Consider the following 26,072-nt stretch of genomic DNA (forward strand, 5'->3'; position numbering starts at 1 on the left):
CGGGAACTCCTGCTATGGTGAAATCCAGGCATCCTGACCCGAACAACCTCACACCACCTTCTCCCCAAGAACCGCAGAAGGCTGCAGAAATGAGCCAGGCCTCTGATTCACACACGCCCCGGTGTCTGCAGGACTGGTCTAGGCAGGAGGGTGGGGCTGGACAAGCACAGGCAGTGGGTTGATTACAGGGGAAGGACTTGGTGGGTGTGGGAGGGTGATGGACAACAGCAGTCGGATGAGGTTATCCCGGCCCTCGGCTACCTCCTCTGCCCCCCTCTCCCCCATGGCTCTAGGTCTCAGAATGACATCCGGACTAAATCTGAGGTATTTTCTCTGACCTCTCATCGTTCCCGTCCATCCAAAGCTTCTAGATTCTTCTCAGAGCTTCCCTAAATCCTTGCCTGTACAGATGCCGTGGGAGCGAACTATGATGAGGTTGTCAACGACACTAATTCTAAATGGCCCCAGGGGTCTTCCTTATCTCCACCCAACAGCTCATGGCTGAGTGTCCCAGGCCTAGGAGTCAGGGAAGGCCTGCTGTTTGGGGGTCTGCATAGGAAGCTGGGCAGTTCCCATTGCTCCTGGAGTTGAACCATCTCTAAGCTGTGCTTTGTCTGTGATGGTCTCCAGGCATTGACTATGTCTCTGGTGTCCCTAGTTCTGTCGCCCCTCAGCAGATTAGCAGGTCTGTCTTCGTCACTCTTATGTGACGTGAATTGAATGCGTGTCTGCAAGGCCCAGGGCGTCCTGGAGAACGTTATCACAATGTTCCCGTGTGTCCATGGCGGCTGGTTTCCTTCCTTTGCCTACTGCTGTACTGTTGACTTCAAGGACACGTGCTGATCTGCCCTCTTGGCAGTCGCAGGGCGGGGTGAGGGGTGATGAGGTTCCAGCCAGATGCCTGCTTCTGCCTTCCCTCCCACGGGTCAGACCTGGTGCCAGCCAAGAGGGCACAGGGTCCCACCTCCATCACAGCCAGGCATCCTGAGTTCCCCACTCAGTTTAGACTCCCCTCGGAGGACAGAAGCCCCCAGCATCTGGGATCAGTGCTTTGCTGGTTGGTTAGCGGGTGAGTTTTTCCAGCCAAGGAAGGATGGGCTTGGTTCTCGGTGAGAGGCGGAAACAATTTAAATGGGGGAGGCAAGGGAGCGAGAGGAAGGCAAACATCCTATAATTGCCAAATTAACTCAGGACCGGCTGCAGTTTCCTACAGGTACCGTAATGTTGCCGGACGGGGAAGGTGAATGGAGGCTGAGGTCCTTGACTCTGGGATCCCATCAGCCCCTGGAGGCTTAATCAAACTCCTGTATCAACTCCAAGGGCAGCTCTTAGGTGGGGGGTCTAGGTCTGCTATGACTAATAACCACAAATGCAGTTTGTGCAATCTTCATCCATGTGGAGACCAGAAGTACAAAATCAAAGCATCTACCAGGTCTTTTGGGGTGGTGGGGGTGCCCCTTCCAGCCTCTTGGAACCGCTAATAATTCCTGGCAAGTTTTCCATATTAGCCTATAACGGCATCAATACCACTTGGGCTCAACCTTTGTTTTTGTATGTAGTGTGTGTGCATGGATGTGCCCACACATGCATTTGTACACCTATTACATATGCATGTAGAGGCTAGAGGACACTCTTTTTTTTTTAAAAAAAGATTTATTTATTTTATTTATATGTGAGTACACTCTAGGTGTCTTCAGACACTTCAGAAGAGAACATATGGGGCTGGAGCGATGGCTCAGGGGTTAAGAGCACTGACTGCTCTTCCAGAGGTCCTGAGTTCAAATCCCAGCAACGGAGCTGGAGACCGAACCCAGGGCCTTGCGCTTCCTAGGCAAGCGCTCTACCACTGAGCTAAATCCCCAACCCGCGTTTCTCACTTTTATCTGGAGCTTGTCTGTTAGGCTAGGCTTGGCTGGCCATTGAGACCCAGGGATTGGCCTGTCTCTGATTGTAAATGCAGGTCACCGAGCCTGCCTTCTGTCTGCCTTCACGTGGCCTTCTCTCCTAGATGTGTCCCTGTGTCCTCTCCTCCTTGGGCCTGCTTTTAATTCATGACCCAACTTCTGAGGTTTCTATTAGAAGTGAATTTGGGAAAACATTGCTCTAACATACCTACCCTATCCAGGAACCATGCCAAAAACCTAGAGATCCAGTGAATGTGTATTTAATTCCAAGGTGCACTAGACAACGAGTCCACTCAGTTTCTATGTGGCCTGTGAGTTAAAAATGGCTGGTAAGTCAAGGAAAAAAGAAACCAGAATGCTATTTGGCTGCACATGAAATCATAGCTGACTCAGATTTTTACATCCACACATGAAATCTTCCCAGAACACTGCCATGCTCCTTCATTTGCATATCCTCTACGGCTGGCCAGTAGGATGCCAAGGGCTTTGACAATGTCCCCTGCTGATCTTACACCCACACAGAGTTTGGAAGTCTCACAGACATCGAGCCTTTCTCCTCTGGGTGAACAGTGTCTCAACTTTGAGCCAAACTGTTCACTGGTTAAAAGAGGGGAGCACGGTAGCACCTGGTAAGGCTTGGGTTCAAATCCTGGCTCTGATGTTTCCATAGCAGGCTCCTTACTGTGGGGGTGTGTGGGAGGTTTTCACATCCTTGGGTTCTGATGAGGATTGGCTGACACATCAGTGGAGTCTCAGGACAGGGATGTGGCAGTTGGAGTGAGCGATAGCAATGTGGAGACACCTCGTGAAATCCCACTGTTTTACTTTTGGAGATACTGAGGAAAGACTATATATGTATATATATATATATCACATATGGTGGGTCAAGCATGAAACTTTCTATGGGGACATAACACCAGTAGACTTCTCTATGGGCCTGTTGGCTTTTATTTGCCCTGCCCTCCTGACTATACCTTGCCTTATTCTTTACCCAACAAGGAGTCTTTTATACATGATCTGTACCCCAGCACCCTCAAATTCTCATTGGGAATTGGATTTGTATTGTAAGGGGTTCAGACAGGAGAATGGCATGGGTGGGGAGCAGGGCAAGCCACTGGGTACTTCTCTCTCTCTCTCTCTCTCTCTCTCTCTCTCTCTCTCTCTCTCCTTTTCCCTCTCTCCCCCCTCCAGACTTTCCTGCCAAGTTCTAGAAACTTCTCTTTCCATTGGCCATAGCATAGGTGGGAATGGCTGTCCTACCCCTGTGTATGTACCTGCTGTTATTTTTCCATAACTCACCCACAGCTGAGGAGAGGAATCTTGTCCAGGGATGATCTCTGTAGTGATAACTCATTAATTTCAGGTTGCGGGCCACAGCGTTCCACCGGAGGAAGCTGTGGAGGGACTCTACTGGCCTTCTTGCTCCCAGTGGCCTGCTCAGCTCGCTTTCTTATACAACCCTGGACCACGTGCCCAGAGGTGGAACCACTCACAGTGGGTTGGGCCCTTCCACATCAATCAGCAATCAATCAAGAAAAGACCTCACAGGCTTGCCTATAGGGCAATCTGACAGAGGTGGTTCTTCGTCCAGGGTGACTCGTAGTTTGAGTCAAGCTGATAAAAAGAGAAACCAAACCGGCCTAGATCTCTCCTCAAATCTCTCCCCAGTAGAACCTCAACCGTGTGTAAATTTGCCTTGAAGCTTGCCTTGTGTACTCTGATAGGCCTGTTTGCCTCCCAAGGGTTCCTCAGCAAGACTCGTTTTTCAGACACAACACCTGGCTATGGGGATCCCTGAAGGAGAGCAGGGCACAACTTGATGTGGGGATGGTAGTAGAAATGGTGGTACCTGTCTCCATTTCCCAAAGCTGGGATTGAAGTCACACATCATCACACATCATCATGCCCAACCTTTTTACAAGGGGAATCAAACTTGGGTCTTCCTGCTTGCAAAGCAAGCATTCTTACTCACTGAGCCACCTCCCCAGCTTCCTTGTTTTGTTTTCTGAGACAAGGTCTCTCGTAGCCCAGGCTGGCCCCAAACGCACAGAAATTTGCCTATCTCTGACCTCCTGAGTGCTGGGATTGAAGAACTGTGCCACTGTGCTTGGCTTTCCAGCCAACGATCCCACCCTGAAATCTCACTGATGGTTGCTAAGGGCTCATTCAGTTCTCCTAGGTAAATGGGGGGGCTGGGCACGGTGGTGGGCACAGGCCTGTAATCCCAGCCCATGGGAGATGGAGGCAGGAGGGTCATAAGTTCCAGGCCAGCCTGGGCTCCACATGGAATCTACACAATGAGATGCCATGAAAACACTCCAAGTCCCAACATTTTCGGAAGATTGTTCTAGAATCATCCCTCTCTCCTGGCTGCCATGTTATGTTTTCCTTTTACATATAATTTCCATTCTATTTTATTTTCCCCAGATGGTTTTTCTCCTATCCTCATGAAGCCAGTTCTTTGCATGGGCTCTGGTGGAGGTCATAGAGGCTGAGGTTTGGCCTGCTGCTGTGTATTGTGATTCTGAGTTCTGTATCCCAGGGTCTAGCTGTCTCACTATGCCAGCTTTTATCGTGCAAACCTTGCTCCTAGATGTTGAGAGGTAGGTGGGGCTTCCATTTCCTGGGTTTGGGGTCTGAGGCAGAGATGAGTAGGAGAGGGTGAAGAAAAGGGGAGAAGACACCACAAGGACTGGGAGCGGCGCTGGTAGAACACAGCAAGTTCTATCTCGGGGTTATTGACAGGGAAGTAGGCAAAATAGCATAGACAGATGATATCTGCCTAGCGCTAGTGCTTTTAAGACTTATAAATGTAAATGGTTTGTGTCTTTTACTTAGGAACTGAATGATCAGAGGTGGGGTAGAAATCCCCAAATAGGGGCTGGGGATTTAGCTCAGTGGTAGAGCGCTTACCTAGGAAGCGCAAGGCCCTGGGTTCGGTCCCCAGCTCCGGAAAAAAAAGAACCAAAAAAAAAAAAAAAAAAGAAATCCCCAAATAATATTTACCGTGACACACTGGTAGCGTCTAAGTTGTGGTGGGGTTGCTTCACGAGGTTCGCCCTTGACCACCTTCTCTGAAGCGCACAGCTCACGCTTCGAGATCTGGCTTGAGCTCCAGCTCAGGAAACATGTAAACATGGAAAACTCTGGTTTTATTACCATCTCTGAGGGCAGATGCCTCTATTACACTCAAGTGAGGCAGTTCTTAATGGCCTTACCCTTGGCCGTGGTCTGGGCACAGTTGCTACAGTAAATTTGCTACCCATGGCTGTGGTCCTTTTTGGTGAGACCGTTGCTTCCTCTCTTTTTGTTCATCTTGGAGCCAAGACCGGAAAGAGGGCCTGTTATTATACTTGAAGCAAACATCCTCAGGCAGTGGGGTCTGTAAGTTATGTCTCCTGTGGGAACGGGGTTCCCAATTATATGCAAGTTAAAAATTATGCGTAGTCAAAATGACCACTCAGAAACCTCTTATCGATGTGAGAATAGGTTGTAAAGTACAGTACACGGGGACTCACAATGTGACACAGATGCCTCTTCTCTAACCCCTTCTCTCCTGACTCCTGGATTTAATGCATGCCTTAGATGCTCTTGCAAAACCTGCAGAGCTCTCTAGAGCCCGGCAGGCTGTCCATCAACCTGTCTACTCTCCCTTCCCGAATCGGGATGCTCACAAAGCATCAGTTGTTTCAAACTTGTTCCTGATGGTAAACCTGCTGATGGTTTTCACACGGTTTCATAAATGATAGTGCAAGATGTAAAGTAAGAGTGGAAACAGAATTGTCACTTCTCGGTGAACTGTGTTCCTGTTTGTAAAGGGGAACTACAAAGAAAGAAAGAAAGAAAGAAAGAAAGAAAGAAAGAAAGAAAGAAAGGAAGGAAGGAAGGAAGGAAGGAAGGAAGAAAGAAAGAAAGAAAGAAAGAAAGAAAGAAAGAAAGAAAGAAAGAAAGTCTTGTTGACTTGGTCATAGGTAGGACCTAGAGAATCCTGGGGAAAGATCATGAGAGCTAGAGGCCTGCTCTCCCAGCAACTGCTCATTTCTACAAACTGCTTTTGTGAAAGAAGTAGGAACTCAACCTTCTGACGAGAGCCATCTATTTCCAGTAATCCCCCAAAATGGCAGAGAGGGAGCGGAGAGAGGCACCCACTACATGTTCTTTGGGCATTTCAGAAAATGGGCGCTCAGACCTTTGGGAACGTGTGTCTGCAAGGGTGATGTTGTAGACATCAGGGTAATAAGCAGTGTCCAGAATGGACTGCTCCATAAATGTCAGTGTGATGAAACCAGAGAGGAGGCCAGTGTCACTCAGCGTGCTGTAAATAAACCGCCGGTGGAGGTGAGGGAAGGGCCAGAGTCATGCAGAGAGATTAATGTGCAAATTGGGCATAGCAAGCACTCTAAGAGCTGAGGTCAGCCCTGAAACAGGCAAGGGAATGATCAAAGATGAAAGGAAGCCAAAGTGAAAGGCCCAGCCTGCTCCAGCCTGTGTCACCTGGAGAGCAGGCTGTGTGAGAACTTGCTGGAAGGAGCGCCTGAGTTGTTGGAGCCTGCTCCTCAGGAACTCACGGCTTAATAGAGGAGCATGAAGGAGGAGGGAGAGGAGGAGGGGAAGAGGGAGGAGGGGGAGGAGGGGAAGGAGGAGGAGGAGAGGAGGAGGAAGAGGAAGAGGAGGACGATGAAGATGAAGGAGAAGATGAAGGAGAAGATAAAGAAGAGGAGGAAGAGGAAGATGAAGAGGAGGAAGAGGGGGAAGAGGGGAAGGAGGAGGGGGAGGGGATGGGGAGGAGGAGGGGGGGAGGAGGGAGAGGAGGAGGAGGGGGAGGAGGGAGAGGAGGAGGAGGAGGAGGTGGTGGAGGAGGAAGAGGAGAAGAAGGAGCAGGAGGAGGAGGAGCAGGAGCAGGAGCAGGAGCAGGAGCAGGAGATGGAGGAGAAGGTGGAGGAGGAGAAAGACCCAGACTTTAAGAAAAAATAGAAACTCAGGGTTGACCAAAGTGGTTAGAGCAGCTTGCTGCTAAACACACACACACACACACACACACACACACACACACACACACACACACACACGCACACTGTTTTTATGTATTTTTATTTTTAGTTTAGTTTAGTTTCTTCTTTTCTGAGGGGTTGGGATGTTGTTATGACTTTACTATGTAATCCTAGCTGACCCAGAACTTGGCTATGTAGACCAGGCTGGCCTCGAACTCATAGAGTTCTGCTTGCTTCTGCTGGGATTAAATGCATGTGCCACTGTACCCAGTTAAATAGAAACTCAAGCTGGGAGTGCCTATAATCCAGGCACGTGGGAGACTGAGGCAGGAGAATTGCTATGAGGTTCAGGGTAGGCTGTATTACACACTGAATTCTGGGCCAGCCTGGGCTACAGAGTGAGACCTTGTTTTAAATAAACAAATAAGCAAAGCATAGTATGTCTCTGTAATCTCAACACGCAGGAGCTGAAGCCCAAGGACGGCTTTGAGGTCAAGGCCATCCGGGAATACAGACTCAAGAAGTAAAAGGCCGGTGGAGAGATGGTCCAGTGGTCAGCAGCACTGGCTGCTTTTCCTGAGGACTCAGCTTGGATTATTTACACCCTCACGGCAGGGCACAACCATCTGTAACTGCAGTTCCAGGGGGTCCAACACCCTCTTTAGGCCTCCAAGGGCATTGCACGGACATCGTGCAAGGTGACATGTAGGCAAAGAACACAGGTACACATAAAACTAGATAAATATTTTAAAAACCACTTTAAAAAGAAACAAAAGGAAGAAGAGTGAGAGGAGGAGGAAAGTAAAGGAGAAAAAGCAGAAAGGGGAACACGCTAATGCTGCCTTGTAAGTGTGATTTATGCAAAATAGATGAGATTTATGCGAAGAGACGATTGGGTCGTAGAGAACTGCCAACTTGCAGAAATCGAATAATGTCATGGCTCAATACCAACAGATTTGTGAATGAATTTCCATTTGTGCATTTTAAGTAAAATGAATGTATTTAATCTACATATAGATTTATTTTTCTTTTCCTTTTTGAGACAAGCTCTCACTACGTAGCCCTGGCTGGCCTTGAACTCACTCTATAGACCGTGCTGATCTTGAAATCATAGAGATTTACCCGCCTCTGCCTCCCAAGTGCTGCTAAATGAATTTTGATCAATCCAACAGCCTATAATCCAAGCATTTGGGATGCTGAGGCAGGAGGACTGTTGTGATTTCCAGGCCAGTCTGGGAAGTAAGACTGTGGGAAAATAAAAAAGGTTAAAAAGTAAATAAAACGCCCAACCAAGAGTCCCACCGCAACCATTACAAACAACCTTGATAAGACTTAGGCACTAGATTTGTAAGGCTTAAAAATTAGCAAGGAGCTGCCTTACCGGACTCTGGAGTGTGCGCCTCCAGGGTCAAACGGTTTTCATGAGACGAATCCTGGTTCTGCCCCGTCTACTTTTGGAGAGCAAGCTTCTCCGTCCTGGGCTGTCACACTCAGGGCTTAGTCAGGTTCTGCATATCAAGTGATCATCTAACCCCGTGGAGTGTGGTATCAGTGTGTCACCTCTTACTGTCATTATTATTATAGGTTTATTTTAAATTTCATTTATTAGTGTTTGTGTGTGTGAGTGCGTGTGTGTGCATGTGTGTATGTGTGTGCTCATGAGTGCGTGTGCATGTGTGTGTGTGTGTGTGTACACAGGCAACCGTGGGGGTCAGAAAAGGGAGTTGGATCCCCTAGAACTGGAATTACAGGCAGTTGTGGGCAGCCCAATGATGTGAGTGCTGGGAACTGAACTCTGATTCTCTTAACCACCAAAGCCTCTCTCCCATCCCATGCTACCGCCATTACTGACCATTATCAGATGTCAGAGGAGCTCTGATCCCCCAAACTTAAAACAACACTTTCTTCTTCTTCTTCTGGTCCTAAGGATCGAACTCAGAGCTCTGCATGTCAGGCTGAAGTCCTACCGCAGAGCTCTGCTCAGCCTCAAGCAGGAACTTTTGGTTTAAAGGTATAGACACCACGTGCTGCTGAACCAAGAGGGCAGATGAGCCCTGCCCATGGCTAGTTCTGCACAATCCCCACATGGCTAGAAATAGGAACATATGTTTGAGGAACAGGATTTGTACTGAGGAAAAGAATGACTGCTGCTTCAGAATTCCAAAAAAAAAATTTATTTATAAAATACTGACGGTTTGACAGGACACGGGGCTCTCGCGGTATATATTTCAAATCAATTTTCTTTCTTACCCTTTGTTTAAAAAATAAACTTGCTAACAAGCTATGTGACATATAGATATATATTTTTTTCTTACAGACACCTGCCATAATGAATACTCTCCCTATAATTTTTCATTATAGCTTTTAAATCAAAAAAATAAAGATTTGTACCGAGTTTTGTTCGGGGAGTCTATAATGGGTGGAGGAAGGTAACACACTTAAATGCTTTGGACTTGTTTTTATGGAGACAGAAAGGAGGGGGTTGTCCCAAGGAGGTGGGGCACCTGTGCTCGAGGTGTTGGTTAGGGTGGGTGTCCCTGTATGGGACCACAGAGGCACTCCGGAGCTGGTGGTGGCTATCTGTGGGTCCCCTCTTTCTCCCCGTTGATGGCCCAGCTGGCTGGCTGCACACTGTGGCACCTTCACTGTGCGCCACTCGAGAAGGCGAGGGGAGCCCCTGCCTAGGGCAGCCTACTGTGAGGCTCTGGCACCTTTAGAAATGCTGCCCAGGACAGGCATGGGCAACAATGACAGAAGGCCTCAAGAAGCGAGGGCTGGCAAGGCAGCCCAGCTGTGTCCTTGTTCCCTCTGACTCATGGCAGTATGAGGTTTGGGGTGGAGAGGGCAAAGGAGAGGCAGCGTGGGTTTGTAAACTCCCTGCAGCTCTCTGGAGGAAGATGCTTCTGGAACCCAGAGCAGCTATTTGGTTAGTCTCGTCGATCTGGGTGCAGCGCCTGCAAGAATGCGGGAGGCGCTGCCAGGAGAGGAGAGAGCGGCCCCAGCATGCTGTGTGTGGGCTCCTGGATACCGGGCAGGTTTCCTCAGGGCACAGAGAGGCAACAGCAAGAGGGCTAGGCGTGTCCTTCCGTGAACCCGTTTCCCATAGAGTCACAAGACAATTGCCCTGGCCTCCACGGCTCGGGAAATCGAAAGCTTCCCCTGACCCAGGGTGGGTGCCCGCCATACTCGGGCTGTCTGGGTGGAGTTCTTGGGATCCTCCAGTGCCCAGCAGAAATGTAAACATAGGCCAAGAGATGTCATTAAACAACATAGAGTTCCACAGCTGGAGACCTACTGGGTGTCCAGCCGTGGCTGGGGCTGTGTAGGCAACAATCTCCCCCCACTCCTCCCGCAGGCAGGTAGTGCCTAAGTGGAGGGCTCTCACCCTAGGCTCATCCTAGGAGTTGTAGCTTGTAATGTGCTCAGCTGCTTGGGTAATAAATAGGTCCCACTGATACCCCAAGTGCAAGTGACCCAGGCTATCCATGCCTCGTGGGGAGGAGAGACAGCCAAGGGGCCATCAGAGGGCATGATGAGAGCCACTTTGTTAACACACATAAGATGTATGTTCTGTGCATATCTTTATATGCTTGTACGTAAGCACAAGTTTGCTAGTGTTCAGCGAGGGTACCAATGAGCACGCGGAAGGGGGAGGGAGATCTCAGTGCACGAGGTGATTCATTAAAGGCAAAGGAAAATTGGCCTCCTGTGCGACACCACACACACACACACACACACACACACACACACACAAATGATTTTTTTTTTAACCATTCCCACTTCCTCTTTAAAGCTCCCTCACTGGGCTGGGCTGGGCTGGGCTGGGCTAATAATTCCCTAATGTAAACTCGGAACATCCTTAAATGGTTAAAGCCTCCGAAGACAGGAAAAAAAAAAAAGAAAGATGAAGTTGTTTTAAACAGACACGAGGGACGGACAGTGAGTGTGGCAGTGTGAGCTCATGTAGCCTCTGCAAATGTGGGGCTCTGGAGAAGCCAGATGCCACGAGGGTTGGCGTCCAGCTGACTGAAGTTCGAGGTAACCCTGGGGACCCGTATCCCTGGAGGGGCAAGGTCTCAACCATTTGTTGTCCTTTGGGGGACAAAGCTGTGCTTCCTGGTTTAGGAGCCTTCCCTTCTTGCCTAAGAGAAGTCACTGTGAAAAGCCACTGTTCACATGCAGTATTTGGGTCACCTGCCTGCTGACCTGGCTTCCCACAGTTCCTCACTCACATATCCCAGGGGTCAGGTGTGTAGGGAGGAGCCCACGCAGTACTCAAGTGTGTTCATTATTCAGGCTTTGACTCTGGCTTTTCTGCCCAGTGAGAATTAGGAGTGACTAGAGATGGCTGAGAACAGCTATAGGCTCTCCACTCGGGCCTCTCGACAAGGCCAGCCGTAACTGTAGACTCCCAGCAAGTCTGGTCCTTTATTAAATTGGACATGACCCAGTGAAGCCTCTGAAGGAGGCAGTCACGCATTCCCAGCAGTAGGCTGAGCCTTTGGCTGGATGATATCCCCAAGGGCCTAAGCCAATCCAGGACATCGGAAAACCTCCTTCCCAAGTCCTTGTGTTGGAAGGCCAAAGCTGATGAGAAGTTGCCCCCATGGCTTTTTACAGAACATTCCTGGGAGTAACAGTTTTCCCTCCCATCAGCTATTCTTGTTCCTTGATCCTGTCTGACCCGCCTCTCCTGGCTGGGCTGACCACGCATCTCAACTTCTGTGTGTAGTTTGGACAAAGCTTCCTGCTGACCCTTCTTTGGTCCTTCCCAGCTCTGCCGTCACTCAGCCCAGCCTGGGAGATGTAAGGGGGAGTTGAAGTGACCTTTTGTGGGGAAGTGGACCGTGAAAGGTAGCCTGGTCCTTGGTTGAGCTAAGGCCCAGAGACCGGTGCGTCAGACTGTGCTTTCCCACCCCAGGGCGGTGTCTCGGGGCTTCCCTACAGCCCAGCACCCGCCCGGCGATGGCGTGGTGTAAGCGCAGTCAGCCTCCCCGAGCAACCATGCCCTGTGGTGGAGCGGATGCCGGACCCTCAACTCTACAACCTTCGATTCTTTATAAAGCGTCAGGACCAGGGATTGGACCGCCGGTCTGGGCACCTGTGTATTGTGGGTAGAGACGGACCGGGGCTACACAGATCTTAAAGAGAGAATGTTGTTGAGCAAACGCATGGGCTAGCAGGAAGGTATACATTCAGAGGAAAGTGGTAATCTGAACATACAACCTTCCTCCTGCGAGGCGAGGTGGGCTGAGCCTCTTCTCCGAGGCACCGCCCCCAACCCGTTTCCTTTCTCTTAGCGTTGAGCATGTAGAACAGATTGAAACAGTCAAGGCTTTATCCTTGCATCTCTGACTTCCTGCAGGACATCTCCCTGAAGCATCCCCTAGCGTGGAGCCAGCACCTTGGGTCTCCATTCCCCAGATATCACCTCTCCTAATCTGCATTCAGGGAAGTGAATCCAAGCAACAGGAGGCTCAGTTATATGGGTGTGGAAAGGATTCTTTCTCTGCCAGCCCTTAGGCCCTCTTCCTTGAATTCACCAAAAAAAAAAAAAAAAAAAAAAAAAAAAAAAAAAAAAAAAAAAAAGTTTTTGCAGGAACAAGGAAGTTGCTAAGTGGATTCTTACCATTTGATTTTTCCTTATTTTTTCCCCCCAAAATAAGCCAAATGCTTGCTGGAGAAGTTGAACAAGGGCCCTGAGCCCTTGGCGGGTGCTGGGGGAGAGGGGGCTTGGGAGGGCGGGGTGACAAGGCCATGGGACACCTGCCAGGAAGAACCAGAGACAGCAGGCAGACTTCACCTCGGGGTGCACCCATCCTTTTTGCAGAGGAGCAAGGATAGCAAGCCCAGAGATCTAGCACGAGTGTGAGGGGTGCAGCTGTCTACATCTCTAGAAGCTTCCGATCCTTTAACCCCGCCTGCCTTATGGCTCCCTCTCTCCAGGGCCCCAAGCCCCTCTGTCCTCCGCAGAAGTGAGACTATGTAGTCTCCAGCCCTCCACACTGCAAAACAGACCCCAAGGGTGAGGAGCCGTTGCCGGTCACATGTATCCAAGTCCTCCTGTGGGTTTCTTCTCCTTCCGCCGTCCTCCACCGGGCTTTGGTAGCCCTGGAATCTCTGGAAAAATAAACGTGGGAGGTGAAAAGTTGAGTCGATGACTTGGTGGGGTTTTCTTGTGTGTTTTCTGGCAGGAGTTTTTGGGAAGTGACAAAGGAGGATTTTGGTGTCTTTTCTTCTTCTTTTTTTTCCCCCATTCTTTCTCCTCTTTTGATGTCAAACGAAGGATGAGAACCCAGCTATGGGTGCCCGGGAGCCGGGGGCGAGGCTGCTGGGGGGACGGTAGAGGGTGCTCTGCTGACTCGGGGGATTTGGGGGGTTTTGGGGCGTTGGAGTCCGGCTGGCCTTGGGCCGGAAAAGGCTGCCTTGCTGGGTGCTGTTGCTGTTGGGGACAGTGACGTGGTCAGGTTCGCCGGAATCGCTCTCTGTGTAGCTGTAAGCCTGGGCCCGAGAGATGCCTTTCTGTTGGCGCCGCCAAGAGTTGTAATATGTGGGGTCACTGATGTAATGGTTGACGAAGGAGTGGGCTTTCTGGGTGTTCGTGTCCACTTCGTACTCGCTGTCACTCCCCTAGGAGGAGAGAAACAGCGGTGTTAGTGAGGCCAGGGCTCAAAGGCACAGAACATTTTGGCTCTGTTCTCTCTTCTGCCTCTTCAGGACTTAATCTCAACCTTTCACTACCACAATATCTGTCTAGGCTCCGCCCCACAGTTACCTGGCAACGCCAGGTGTGCTTGACCCACTATAAAAGGGGCTGGGGCTGCTTATTCCCTCTGCTCTCTTGCTCTTGCCTTCTTGCTCCGGCCCTGACCTCTCGCCCCTTCCCATTCCCTTCCTCACTTTCTCTCCACATGCTCATGGCCGGCCTCTGCTCCTCTCCTCTCTCTCTCTCTCTCTCTCTCTCTCTCTCTCTCTCTCTGTCTCTGTCTCTGTCTCTCTGTCTCTCCTCCGGCTCCTCCCCCCAACCCCAGCACCTACCTTCTCAATTCCCCCACGCCCTGACTAAACTCTATTCTATACTATACTGTCATGTGTGGCTGGTCCCTCAGGGGGAAGGGATGCTTCAGCATGGGTCCAACGGAGGCACCCACTTCCCCTATACCCGACTACACCTCTACCAAACATATTCCTTCCCTCTTTATCTTTTTATAAACACGAGAGTGTCCCTTTACTTCCCCTTCCCTCTTTCTTCAGGGAGAGCCAGTATGAGAGAAGGACCATGTGTTGTCACAGCAGGATGGCAGTCTTTTTCTCTTTGTGGTACTATGGCTTCACTCATGCTAGGCAAGTGTTCTACTACTGAGCTACTCTGTACCCCACTTTCTAGTTTTTTCCATTTGGAGACAGGGTTTCCCTAGGCTGGCCTTAAACTCACTACTGCTTAGCCTCCTGATAGGTAGGATTTCAGAGCTATACTACTGAGCCAGACCTACACACTCAAATTCTAACCTTTACTCCTTCCGGTTGAAATGCAATTCACTTAACATAAAGCCAACCATTTTAAAGTGAGCAGCTCAGCACTGTTCAGTCTGTGTGTGACACTGTGAGTCATCAGGTCTACCCAGCTCCAAGTACACCCTGAAGGGCTGCACATTACATACTTTCTGCTTAGCATCTTCTTTTTGTAGGTTGGTTTTTGAGATAAGAGCTCATTCTTTGGCCCTAGATGGCCTATAACATACATACTATAACATACTATACAGCCCAGGCTGTTCTCAAGTGTGTGATAACCCTCATGCTTCAGCCTCCTGAGTTCTTGGAATTACAGATGCCATGCTATCTGGGTCTAGTGTCTTTGACTTAGCACATTGATTTGAGGACAGTTTGCATTTCTGATCCTTGACTATCCCTGACAAGATGCTATCTAAAAAAAAAAGTTATTTTTCTTTCTTTCTTTCTTTCTTTTTTTTAGAATATATTAATCAGGTTTATTGGGAAGCTGGTCCTGGACAAGTTCAGTGGCCCCTAAGAATGGAGGACGACAGAAGAGTCGCCAAAGGGGAAGGGGAAATGGGGAGAGAGAAAGAAAGGGCAGGCATACAGAGAGAAAATAGAGGAGGACAAGAAGAAGAGGAAGTGGTAGTAAAGGAGGGGGGGAGAGAGAGAGAGAGAGAGAGAGAGAGAGAGAGAGAGGGAGAGAGGGAGAGAGAGGGAGAGAGAGTGTGAGAGCGCAAGCACCCAAAATGTCTGGATTATATAGGGAAGTTATTTTTTTTTCTTTAGATTTATTTAATGTGTATGGATGTTTTGCTTGTATGTATGGCTGTGTACTGTGTGTGTATCTGGTCTCTAGAGGTTAAAAGAGGGCAGTGGACCCTAGAAATTGGAGTTATAGACAGTTGTGAGCCACGGTGTGGGTCTTGGGAATCAAACCAGGACCTCAGCAAGAGCAAGTGCTCTTAACCACTAAGCCATCTCTCTAGCCAAAACACAGTCTAACCTGGGTCTGTACTCTATGGCAAGAGATAAAATTTGAGCTAAAGACTTGGGAAGCCTTGGGCAGTGAGAAATGCAGATGCTCATCCATATTTGATTCAGAACAAAAGCAAGCCAGTTCGGAAACCATCATGAACATAATGTCACCAGGGGATGGAGAGATGGCTCAGCAGTGAAGAGCATCTCCCCCTCTTCCCAGGAACCCCAGTTCAGGACACAGCCCCCACTCTATGCAATTTACAGCAGCCTGTAATTCTAGCTACAAAGGACTCTGGTACACTCTTGACTTTTCTGGGCTCCTACATGCATATGCACATGAATCACAGAATCACATACACACACACACACACACATGAAACTTTCTTTTTTTAAATGCTAACAAGAGCTCCTTTGACTTTGGAGGCCGTCCTGCCCCAAATATTCCCTTATTCTTAACTCTGTGATGACATCCTGCAGTTCTAGGCACATGCTTCTCCTGCAGGAGGCAAGTCAATCTGAATTGTAAACTCTGAATTGTGGAGCTAAAATTACCACTCCCCCCTCCTCCACCCCCAAGCTTCCAGCGATGTTTTGAGAAGGAGTTAGACAACAGATGGAGACTCTGGGGAACAGAGCAGCTTGGATGGAGAAAGGCACACTTGGATGGAGAAAAGCCCAGAGGTTGCTACCAAGGCTGCCTGTCCTTCCTCACCCCCTGCCCACCAGTGTCCCCAGCTGGCTAATTCATCGCTTACACGAACCTAAGGAAAACATGTTTGTCAAGCAGAGTGCTCGAAACAAACCTAGCATGGCCAAGACCAGTGAGTTTGGGGCGATCCACTGTATCCTGTTTGACATCTGGAGTAACTGGAGGTGACTTTGTTCCCAGGTCTGAGCCATGGGAGATGGGATGCACAAAATGTTCTAGGGACAAAGCCCTTTGTGGTATCTAGACCCTTGAGAGAGGCAAAACTATGTTGACTTCTCAGGCAGGAGCTCCTGGGGAGGCAGGAGCTGCTGACTTGGCATTTCTGTAACTGATTTTCACACCTCTGTGCTGTGGCTGTGAATTCAGTCTGTGAATGCTAAGGCGACGGTCTCGGTATGCATGTTGCTAGAGTACTCTTGCTTTATGAATACTGTGTGAGTACTGATGTTGCATGGGTACTAGTGCTATGTGAGTACTGATGTGGGAATACTCCTGCTGCACCATGATGAGTATTGGTGCTAAGTTAGTACTGATGTTGTGGGAGTACTCCTGCTGCATCACGGTTACTGTTGCTAAGTGAGTACTGATGTTGTGGGAGTACTCCTGCTGTATCATGGGTACTGGTGCTAAGTGAGTACTGATGTTGTGGGAGTACTCCTGCTGCACCATGGGTACTGTTGCTAAGTGAGAACTGATGTTGTGGGAGTACTCCTGCTGCACCATGGGTATGGTGCTAAGTGAGTATTGATGTTGTGGGAGTACTCCTGCTGCATCATGGGTACTGTTGCTAAGTGAGTACTGATGTTGTGGGAGTACTCCTGCTGTATCATGGGTACTGGTGCTATGTGAGTACTGATGTTTCTTGGGTACTGTCAGTGAGTGAGTGCTCATACTATGTGACTGAGCACTGATTCTGTGAATACGAGGGGCTACTATGTGTGTACTAATGCTGCATGGGTACCGGTGTCATGTAAGTACTTATTCTGATGCTATGTGGAAGAGAGTCTTGATGCCCAGTGAGTACTACTGGTATGCAGGTACTGGTACTATGTACTGACTGAGTGCTGATGCTATGTTAGTGCTTATGCTTCATGGACATGATGACTTTGTGTGCTGATGTTGAATGCAGAGACAGAGGGTTTCCTGGGACACAGGTCTGGTGGGGCTTTAGCTTGGATCTGCCTAATTTTCTGATGTCCACCCCTGTGCTTACTCTCCTCTGGAGTTCCTAGAGGAGAATGAGAGCCCCTCCCTGCCTCCCAGGGAGACAAATACTCCCCAGCCATTGGCTAATTTCCCCTCCTTTCAATCCCACCATTCCTCTCCACCTTCTTGCACTCTCAGCTTCTCCCCCCTTGTAGCCTCCAAGCAGCCATCTTCCTCAGGAGGGTAGAGCCCACAATGGACAGCCCCTCCAGTCTATTAGCCTGGGGTTCAAGGCTGCACAATGTGAGCCTATTTTTTGTGTGTCTGCCCAGCTGCCTACCCAGAACAAAAGACATATGACAAGAGGGGTCCATTTGCTGAGGCCAGGCTAATACGCTGAGGCCAGGGGCTGGGGGTGGGTGTGGGGTGTATGTGTGTGGAGTGTGTGTGTGTGGGGTGGGTTGTCTCTCTTTGGAAGGATCTGCGGGTGTAGAGAACCAGGCTAGATCTTTCTACTAGCTTCCTGTCTTGAAGAGTTTGCCAGCATTTTCAAGGCATCTAGAATTCTGGCTAGCCCTAGGCTTACACATTTGGGAGGAGTCCCAGATCACGATGTACCACTTCTACAGTGCATAAGCCCCTGGGGTCATGGCCCTTGCTAGTAAAGCATGTTTGTGACAGTCACTGGCAGGCTTTCAGCCTTGGCGGACTGCAAGATGGTAGCTTGTTGCCTATTAGGCAAGAAGGATCCAAAGAGACAGGAGTAGAGTAAATGGTATTACTGGGGAGAAAGGCTGGGGTGGGGGCAGAGTTTCAGTGGGAGGACTCAGAGCCCGTTGGGAGAGATCACAAGGGGCCAGGGATTGCAGACTGCCTCAGTGATGTCACTGGAATGGGAACAGCCTCCCGCTGCTAGCCAACAGTGTGTGTGTGTGGGGGGTTGGGATGGGGGGGACTGGTTTGGGGACGTGTTGGGTCCTGTCTCTTCCAGGCCCAAATCTGAAAGTCCATTTAGCGATGCCACCTCAGACCAGCAGTGCTATCTCTTGAGCACCTACTAGATGCCAGGCCCTCTGGGACAGTAGTCCTGACAGATGGGAAGGCTGGAAGTGGGGTTGGGGATGCTCAGGAGGTGGGGTCTGAGCTCTTGGCTAGTCCCTCCTCTAGTTCCCCGGGGTCAAGAAGAAGGGGGGAGAGGGTTGTCTCTGCCTCAGACTAACAGGGCAGTTCCCGCCTCCACCTCCCTGAACATCTGTTTCTTTTCAGGGTGGGGGTGGGGCGAGAAGAAAGAGTGTGAGGGGAGCTCCGATTGTAGCTTTCAGCCCTCTCTCTCTCTCGGTAACTCAATGCAGCGTCCCAGGAGCTGGCAAACACAAAGGGGGCTTTCAGGGACCATCCTGCCAGGCCATCAAGCGACTGCTTCAGTTCCCTGGCCTCTTAACAGCTTCTCAAAACCACTCAATCAGCAATCAGGAGCGGGAGGGCAGACGCCAGGCTGGGGGACAGGAGTGGGGGAGGGACCCAGAAGGAGGGCCAATTCTAGAGAAAAAAGCTGAAATCCCAAAGGGGAGGAGAAAAAGCCCCTTGCTTGTTTGCTCATCTCCTGTACCAGACTTGGCTGGATGAGGAGCTCAGGGTGTAAGAGGCAGGTTTGAGATCTGGGACCAGGCAGGCAGGTGATGTGTGTGGATGTGAGTGTGAATGTGTGTGTTTGTGTGTGTGTGTGTGTGTGTGTGTGTGTGTATGGTGTGTTTGGTGTGTTTGTGTGTGTGTGTGTATGGTGTGTTTGTGTGTGTGTGTATGGTGTGTTTGTGTGTGTGTGTATGGTGTGTTTGTGTGTGTGTATGGTGTGTTTGTGTGTGTGTATGGTGTGTTTGTGTGTGTGTATGGTGTGTTTGTGTGTGTGTATGGTGTGTTTGTGTGTGTGTATGGTGTGTTTGTGTGTGTGTGTGTATGGTGTGTTTGTGTGTGTGTGTATGGTGTGTTTGTGTGTGTGTGTATGGTGTGTTTGTGTGTGTGTATGGTGTGTTTGTGTGTGTATGTGTATGGTGTGTTTGTGTGTGTGTGTATGGTGTGTTTGTGTGTGTGTGTATGGTGTGTGTGTGTGAGAGAGGAGGGGAGGGGGAGAGGAAGAGGAGAGAGAGAGAGAGAGAGAGAGTGTGTGTGAGGAGCTCAGGAGCCAGGGAAAGGGAGAGGGAGGGAGGGGGAGAGGTGTGTGTATGTGTGTGTGTCCCTGTTCTAATTTTGAGGACTTTAGAGACTAAAAGACCCCCCTCCCTCATCTGGGGTCCCAGGGGCTTTGTCCTGCCTGACCTCGCTCTAGACACAGTACTCTGGCACCGCCCCTTGGATATGCTAACCTTTGGGCAGAGTCTCTACCTTCTGCAGGGAGTTGGGGATTAGAGCTGGACTCAGAGGGTTGGGGATTTAGCTCAGTGGTAGAGCGCTTGCCTAGCAAGCACAAGGCCCTGGGTTCGGTCTCCAGCTCCGAAAAAAAGAAAAAAAAAAAAAAAAAAAAAGAGCTGGACTCAGACCGGCACACACCAAATGAGTACCCACAACTTCCAGGAGCACGCCCCCACCCCCCTGTCACATGCCTTTGGGTAGTGACCTTTTCCCTAGGTCTCCTCAGTGCCTCAACTTCCTCAAACAGCAGGAAACAGAACAAAGTTTGGACATCCCTCTCTTCCTATAATTAGTCATTATGGCTTCATGACATCTGAGAATCGAGACGTGGGATTTGTTTGTGCACAGGTAGCCTCTCCAACAGACCATAATACGATGTCACAGAACATCTTTTACTTACTGCTGCAGCTACTAACATTGATATGTCTGGTGTTATTCAAACCTGGGACCCCTAGAGCTACCCCTAACCCTGTTAATATACAGGCAGCACCACTGGCCTGCTCTCAGGGACCTAGCAACTGCTTATGTCATCATTTACCGTGGTCAGGTGTGCTAGGTGTGTGCTGTAGATAAAAGGACCTGCCACCCACCCCAGACTCCGCCTGCACGATCTCTTTTTCTCTCTCTGCCTGCCCCCAACTTCTCTATGTCTCTGCATAGTGATTTCCCTGGCCCCGTTCTTTGAGACCAGTGAACCAGCTTCCAATAAACCCGCTTCTATACATTTAACTAGGCCTTAACTGGCTTATTTCATTGGCAGAGAAAACCTACTCTCTGGTACCATTTAGTGGTGTGGACCAAAGGCTGTTGAACGTGTATCCCAAGGAAGGAACCAGTGAATCAAAGAATGAAGTCCACAGAGATGGGAAGTCAACATTTCCATGTACCTGACCCCAGTAAAGGACTAGGAAAGGCCTAATGGAGTTTGGGGGGTGGTGTCTGGACTTTTTTTTTTTTTTTTTGGTTCTTTTTTTCGGAGCTGGGGACCGAACCCAGGGCCTTGCGCTTCCTAGGTAAGCGCTCTACCACTGAGCTAAATCCCCAGCCCCGTGTCTGGACTTTTTGAGGTGTTTATGACTGTCACCTCCCATTTCACCACCACTGTTTCTTATTGTTTTAACCTAGAAATAATCATAATGTCACCAGAACCTTCCAGGAATTTAGAGTGTTATGTACCCACAATTCTTAGGGCCCATCGTGACTCCTTGTCCTTAATAAATAGATGTGATTGGTCCCACACATTTTCTTTAAATGTTTTCTCATAGATTTGATTTCTTAAAGATGAGCTCGAAGCTGGCCAACCAAGGTCCTGCTAGGAATTGGATGTTAAGATCGGAAGACATCGGCTGTGGGCTCAGTGTTTCTTCTCCATTGAGATGCATTTGTGTGCTAAATATACATGTTTTTTTCCCCTGCTAAACTTGTGCTGTTATTTTGAAAATGAACTGGAATGCAGCCAGGCTGCATTTTCAGACATTTCACCAAACAAGCCACAGGCAAATTTCTTGGGGTGTGCTTTTCCTGTGCTGGGGGAGGGGGTGCTGTCTCGGGCATCTCTTGAGGCATGGCCCTGGGTCCCTGGGAAGAGCCAGCCTCTGCCTATAGCTCTTCACCTGCAGCTCCCTGGGAGCCTTTCTCACACTGCCTCTTATCATATATGTTTACTTTTAAATCAAATCGACATTTTGTTTGTGACTATCTCACAGGACAGAGGCGGGACAGACTTGTGTCAGTTTGGAGAAGGAGATTTGGGGGGCCTGACTCAGAATATAAACCAGGCTGCACATGCACACTCATGCACAGGGGATCTGGGGGAGGGGACCCCTCAAAGAGGCAGTGACTCAGAGCCACTGACGTTGAGGGGGAGTGGTTGCCAATCCTCAGGGTCCCCGAATTTGTCATCTGCCCAGGACAGTCATCAGGGTGGATATGCCACACTCCAGACCCTGATTGATAACCCAGAGAACTCTGGCAGGCCTGTGTGCAGCAAGGGTGTCTGAGGGACAAGGTCAGCTGTGCCACCTCCAGTGAAACCCTACGGACTCCGAGGAGCTCCTGCGGGGTGGTGTTGGGGGGTGGTGTTCAGATCCATGTCTCCATCACTGAGAATAAGGCTCAGGAGGGTTGGCCAGAGGCTGATGGTACAGCTCAGGGGTAAAGTTTTCATCTAGCAAGTGCGGGACCTTGTGCTCCGTTCCCAGGACCAGAGAGAGATAAGGAGAGGGAGAGACAGGACGGTTTGAGAGAAGTCAGAGACAGCTTCTCCCTAGGAATCTCCTGGAGCTGCCCTGAGCCGTAGGATGATGCAGAAACACAGTTCCCATGGTTGTCAAGCCTAGAAGTGCAGAAGGAAGCCATCTAGAATTAGGGGTCCTGTGTTCCTGGTAATTACAGAGTGGTAAAGTGGTCTGCCTGGGGTCTCTTTGGTGACACTTAAGAGCTCTGGGATGTGGTTATTTACTGATCGCTGACAAACATTTTAATGACAGTAATAGAATGCAAGTATCACACTGGGAATAGGGGCCCTCTCACACCAAGTTCTCAGCGTCTTCCCAGGCACCCCCAACTCTGAGATGCTAGGGTCCCAGCCAACCTGGAATCTGGGTTCTCTGTGGTGGTCCTAAAGCCAGATGTTTGGTTTTTCAATAACACTGTTACAGCTGAAAGGCCTGATTCCCACTCCGTGCCTTTTCCAGAGCCTGCGAGGAGCCGGGTACCACATGGCCCAGCTTCCCCCTGCTCAGTGAACCATGCCACCTGCCTTGTGTGTGTGAAGGGCTACCCTCTGACTCCCAGTCAGAGTCACTAAGAGACAGAGTGGACTCCATGTAGGGCTCAGGAGTCTTATCACACAGCCAAGTGCTATCTTTTACATGAACACATCCCCCACAACAGCCCTCTGGAGAGATAGGACTATCTTCCAAATGTATTTACAAAGCTGGGGGGGGGGGCTGGGAAGGTGTGTAGTGGGTGGGAGGGATGAGCAGGATAGGAACAACTTCAGTGCCTAGAGCATGCACATGCATTGCCTTTAGTCTTTAAAGGTGGACTTGATTTGTTTTCTCCTTTTTTTTTTTTTAAATAAAGAAACTCCGAGGGAGAGAAGAAAAGAAAAGAAAAAAAATAAAATAAAAGAAACTCCACAAGTTATTTGTAAAACATGACTTGGAGGAGTGGAGTGAGTGTTTGGTTCTCTTAGATGGCTTATTGGACAAAGCAGAAGACTTCTAGAAAGTCCCGTAGGCAAGGCTTTGGGTTAGGGTAGAAACAGGGCTCAGGCCCAACTCTATGGGTGGGCACAGTGTAGCTTCTGGCCCTGAAACTAAGGAGCTAGAATCTCAGGCTGTGCCACTGGAGCGAACTCCAGGATGGTCTTGGGTTTCCTACTCCATCTCCCCAGTGCTGGGATTATGGGTGTGACAGGTGTAAATGTTGCTGGAGATTGAACCCCAGGATTCCCACGTACTAGGTAAGTATTCATCCACTGAGCTGCTGGGACTGAACCCCAGAATTCCCACATCCACCAAGCTGTCCCTAGCCCCTCTTTTACTCACTCTTCGCTTCAGCTCCAAGGTTCCCCCAGGAGTCCGAGTTACTGAGAACCTGGGCAATGGTAACTGAGGGTCCAGGCTCTCATGGAGACTTCCTGTGACCGAGTGACCTTGACCCTATTTGCTCTGGGGCAAACTCTGAGCTGGGCTCAGAGGGGGTGGCAGCTGACCCATGAATGACTTCTGGATAGCTTCTCCTGCCCCTTTGGTCTCCATGGTCAAAGAAGGAAAGAGTGGGGAGGAGGGGAGGAGGGGGCTGTGCGATGGGATGCTCTTTATCCTTTCACCCACATTTGGTAGCGGCCACCGCCTGTCTAGGCTTGGGTTCTCGTGCCCCTCACCTGGGAGTCAGAGATCTCCGAGGGCTTCTCTGTCAGGCTGCTGCTCTCTGCCGGGATGAGGTCATTGTATTTGGTGACATCTTCATCAGAGTAATGTAGGCTGCCTGGACTGGGCCTGGGAGGGGACCTAGGGAGAGAAGGGAGTGAGGCTGAGAGGTAGCCTCAGAGAGGTCTCAGGGAATGCAAGCTACCAGCCCCTCTACTCTGGGTTCCTCCTTGTGACCAAACTGTGTTACCGTGGACCTTAGAAGGGGGCTGGGGGCTTAGAGAAAGAAGAGGAGAGAAAATAGGACGCCAAACTAACGTCCTTGAACATACAGGGCAGATGGAATGTGTGTCTATGTGCTTGGCACATACATGTGTGTGCAAACATTACTGAGACCATTTCAGCTTGAATCTGGTTTGGTGAAAACAAGATTTTTCTCATTCCCATGGGGGCATAGAACATGCAGGCCTCTATGTGTGAGTCCTATGAGTAGGAGGGGAAGGGGGACAAGGGGAGGTTGGGCTGTGGGTGAAATGCCCCCTTGTTCCCTGTGGCAGGCCCAGGAGCCTGCCCAGCGGGGCTGTGGCAGCAATGCCAGTCATGGGTGAATTTAACCACAGCTTCAAATGCTCCTTTCTTTGGAAGGCTGGATTGGCGAGGGATGAGAGCCTGCCTGCTCCGCCCTCAGCCTTCCCCTCCACCCCCTTGGAGAAGTACCCATGGCTTATCCCTGCGAGAGGAGACAGAGAGAAGCTTTGTGAATTCGCTCAAAGAGGTTGCCCGCTCCCCCTACCCCCCCCTGCCCCCCCCCCCCGCCCCAGCCTGCTGCCTCTACTGAACCATGAATGTCAATACGCAGAGGCTGGAGACACGAATCATTTTGGCTGTGGCCTCAACCTCCCTTGAGCTTTTGGGAGCATACAACTGCCCAATCCTATCAGAGAAGGAGCAGCTGGGCCCCAGGAGCATCCCTGGTCCTTGGGAATGGGCAGCCTGGTGGGCTTCAGGGAAGAATATCCAGGAGAGACTGGAGTCAGAGAGAAGTCAGGAATGCTAGTCGGGTCCCCCCAAAATGGCCTCTATTCTTCATTGCATAGGGCTTTAGAGAAAGGACCCCATTTGACGTGGGCTGGCCTCAAACTCTATGGAGTTCGGGGCTGGCCTTTCAGTACTGATCCTCATGGTTCTGCCTCCTAAGAACCTGCCAGGATTACAGGGATGCACCACATCCAGTTTCCACAGTGCTAGGGATCAAACTCAGGGCTTCAAGTGTGCTAGGTTCTCTGAGAGCCAAGTTATATACCTCAAGGCCTTCCCATACTGACTGCTTCCACAGGCTGAAAGATGGCGGCAGGTTCTTGACTTTACTCCAACAAAAGTAAGCCAAGCCCAGAGAAGAAGTCTTCCCCTTGCTAAGAAAGGCTAAGCAATGGGCCAGTCCCTGGGACCTCTTGCTGTGGTGCCTCAGCTGGGTCCAGCTCACCTCAGGGGTGTGTGGCCACCTGTACGGGCAGTTACTGTGCTCCTGACTGCCAACAGCTGCAGGTTGGTTTCCATGACGTTGTCCGTTTCTGCACTCTGCAGCTGCTGGCAGAGACTCTTAGTATCTGCCTCCTCGTGGATTTTCTAACATTCTCTAAACTGTGACTGGGTTTGGTGGGACCAACACAAAACCCTAAGTATCTTGCTGGGGTCCCACATGACCTTCTGCTGACGATTGCCAGTCCTGGAGCTTGAATGCTCTTTCTCAGGGAAGGGGAAGGCATGGCATGGTTCCGTGCTCCTTCCCGGGCCATCACTGCTGGACACTGGTGTGTGGCCCTCAAGTCTCTGTCCTCTATCCCCACGTGCAGGCACAGTACCTGGTGTACAAGCCATTCTTCCTGCAGAAGGAGTTCTTCACAGACAGCCGCCGGTTGTTGAGTTCCAGAGCAGGAAAACTGCTTTCATCCAAGCTTAGCATCTCCCCATGGCCGAGTGCTCCTGACTTGGTATTCCCACCTGAGGGCAAAGTGGTGGTGGGGTGGTGGTTGGTGGAAGATTGGTACCTGTCAGACCACACGGCCATTCCTTACCAGCTCTGTTCTCCCACTAGGCTGGGATGCTCCCTTTTCTTGCTTGTATCAAGACCCTGATTAGAGGTTGTGTGGAGGAATTCACCCTCCTGAGAGGATGCATTGCTAAGGAAGAGATCTTTCCAGCCCCCAACATAAAGGAGATCCTCAGGAGTCAAGCCTGCCATGATAGGGGTGGGTTGGAGGGTGGGAGGGGGATGTGCAGGGTCGCTCACCTGCATCTGTCTTCTTGGAATACTTCTTGCTCTGACCTCGGATGATGAGTACGAAGACCAGGAGCAGGATGAAGATGAGACCCACAAGGGCAATGACCACCAAGAACCACCATTCCTCATAAAAGGGGCTGGCTTTCTGGGCTGCAACAGGGGTACAGTGTCAGGACCTGCAAATTGATTCTCTTCTGCCCACGAGCCTTCCTGGTCCATCTGGGGATTCCACCGCCTGCTCATGGACGTTATCAGTAAGTGGTGTGTGTGTGTGTGTGTGTG

General features: G+C 50.1%; 1 protein-coding gene across 3 annotated transcripts in view; it reads right to left on the reverse strand.

Annotated features, from left to right (window-relative positions):
- Nucleotides 1–9,046: 9,046 nt before the first annotated feature.
- The window catches only part of Sdk2 (sidekick cell adhesion molecule 2), a 277,637-nt gene continuing 260,611 nt past the window's right edge, over nucleotides 9,047–26,072 (reverse strand). For 2 of the 3 annotated variants that reach the window (XM_006247693.5, XM_063269472.1), the window contains 4 exons: nucleotides 25,800–25,940; nucleotides 25,372–25,510; nucleotides 23,524–23,650; nucleotides 9,054–13,525 (listed from right to left, as the gene is read on the reverse strand). In XM_006247693.5, the coding sequence (XP_006247755.1) occupies nucleotides 13,172–13,525; nucleotides 23,524–23,650; nucleotides 25,372–25,510; nucleotides 25,800–25,940 (761 nt within the window). In that variant the 3' untranslated portion in view covers nucleotides 9,054–13,171. 3 annotated transcript variants of the gene reach the window in all.

This window comes from Rattus norvegicus, chromosome 10, assembly GCF_036323735.1.
Source record: "Rattus norvegicus strain BN/NHsdMcwi chromosome 10, GRCr8, whole genome shotgun sequence".
Classification (NCBI taxonomy): Eukaryota; Metazoa; Chordata; class Mammalia; order Rodentia; family Muridae; genus Rattus; species Rattus norvegicus.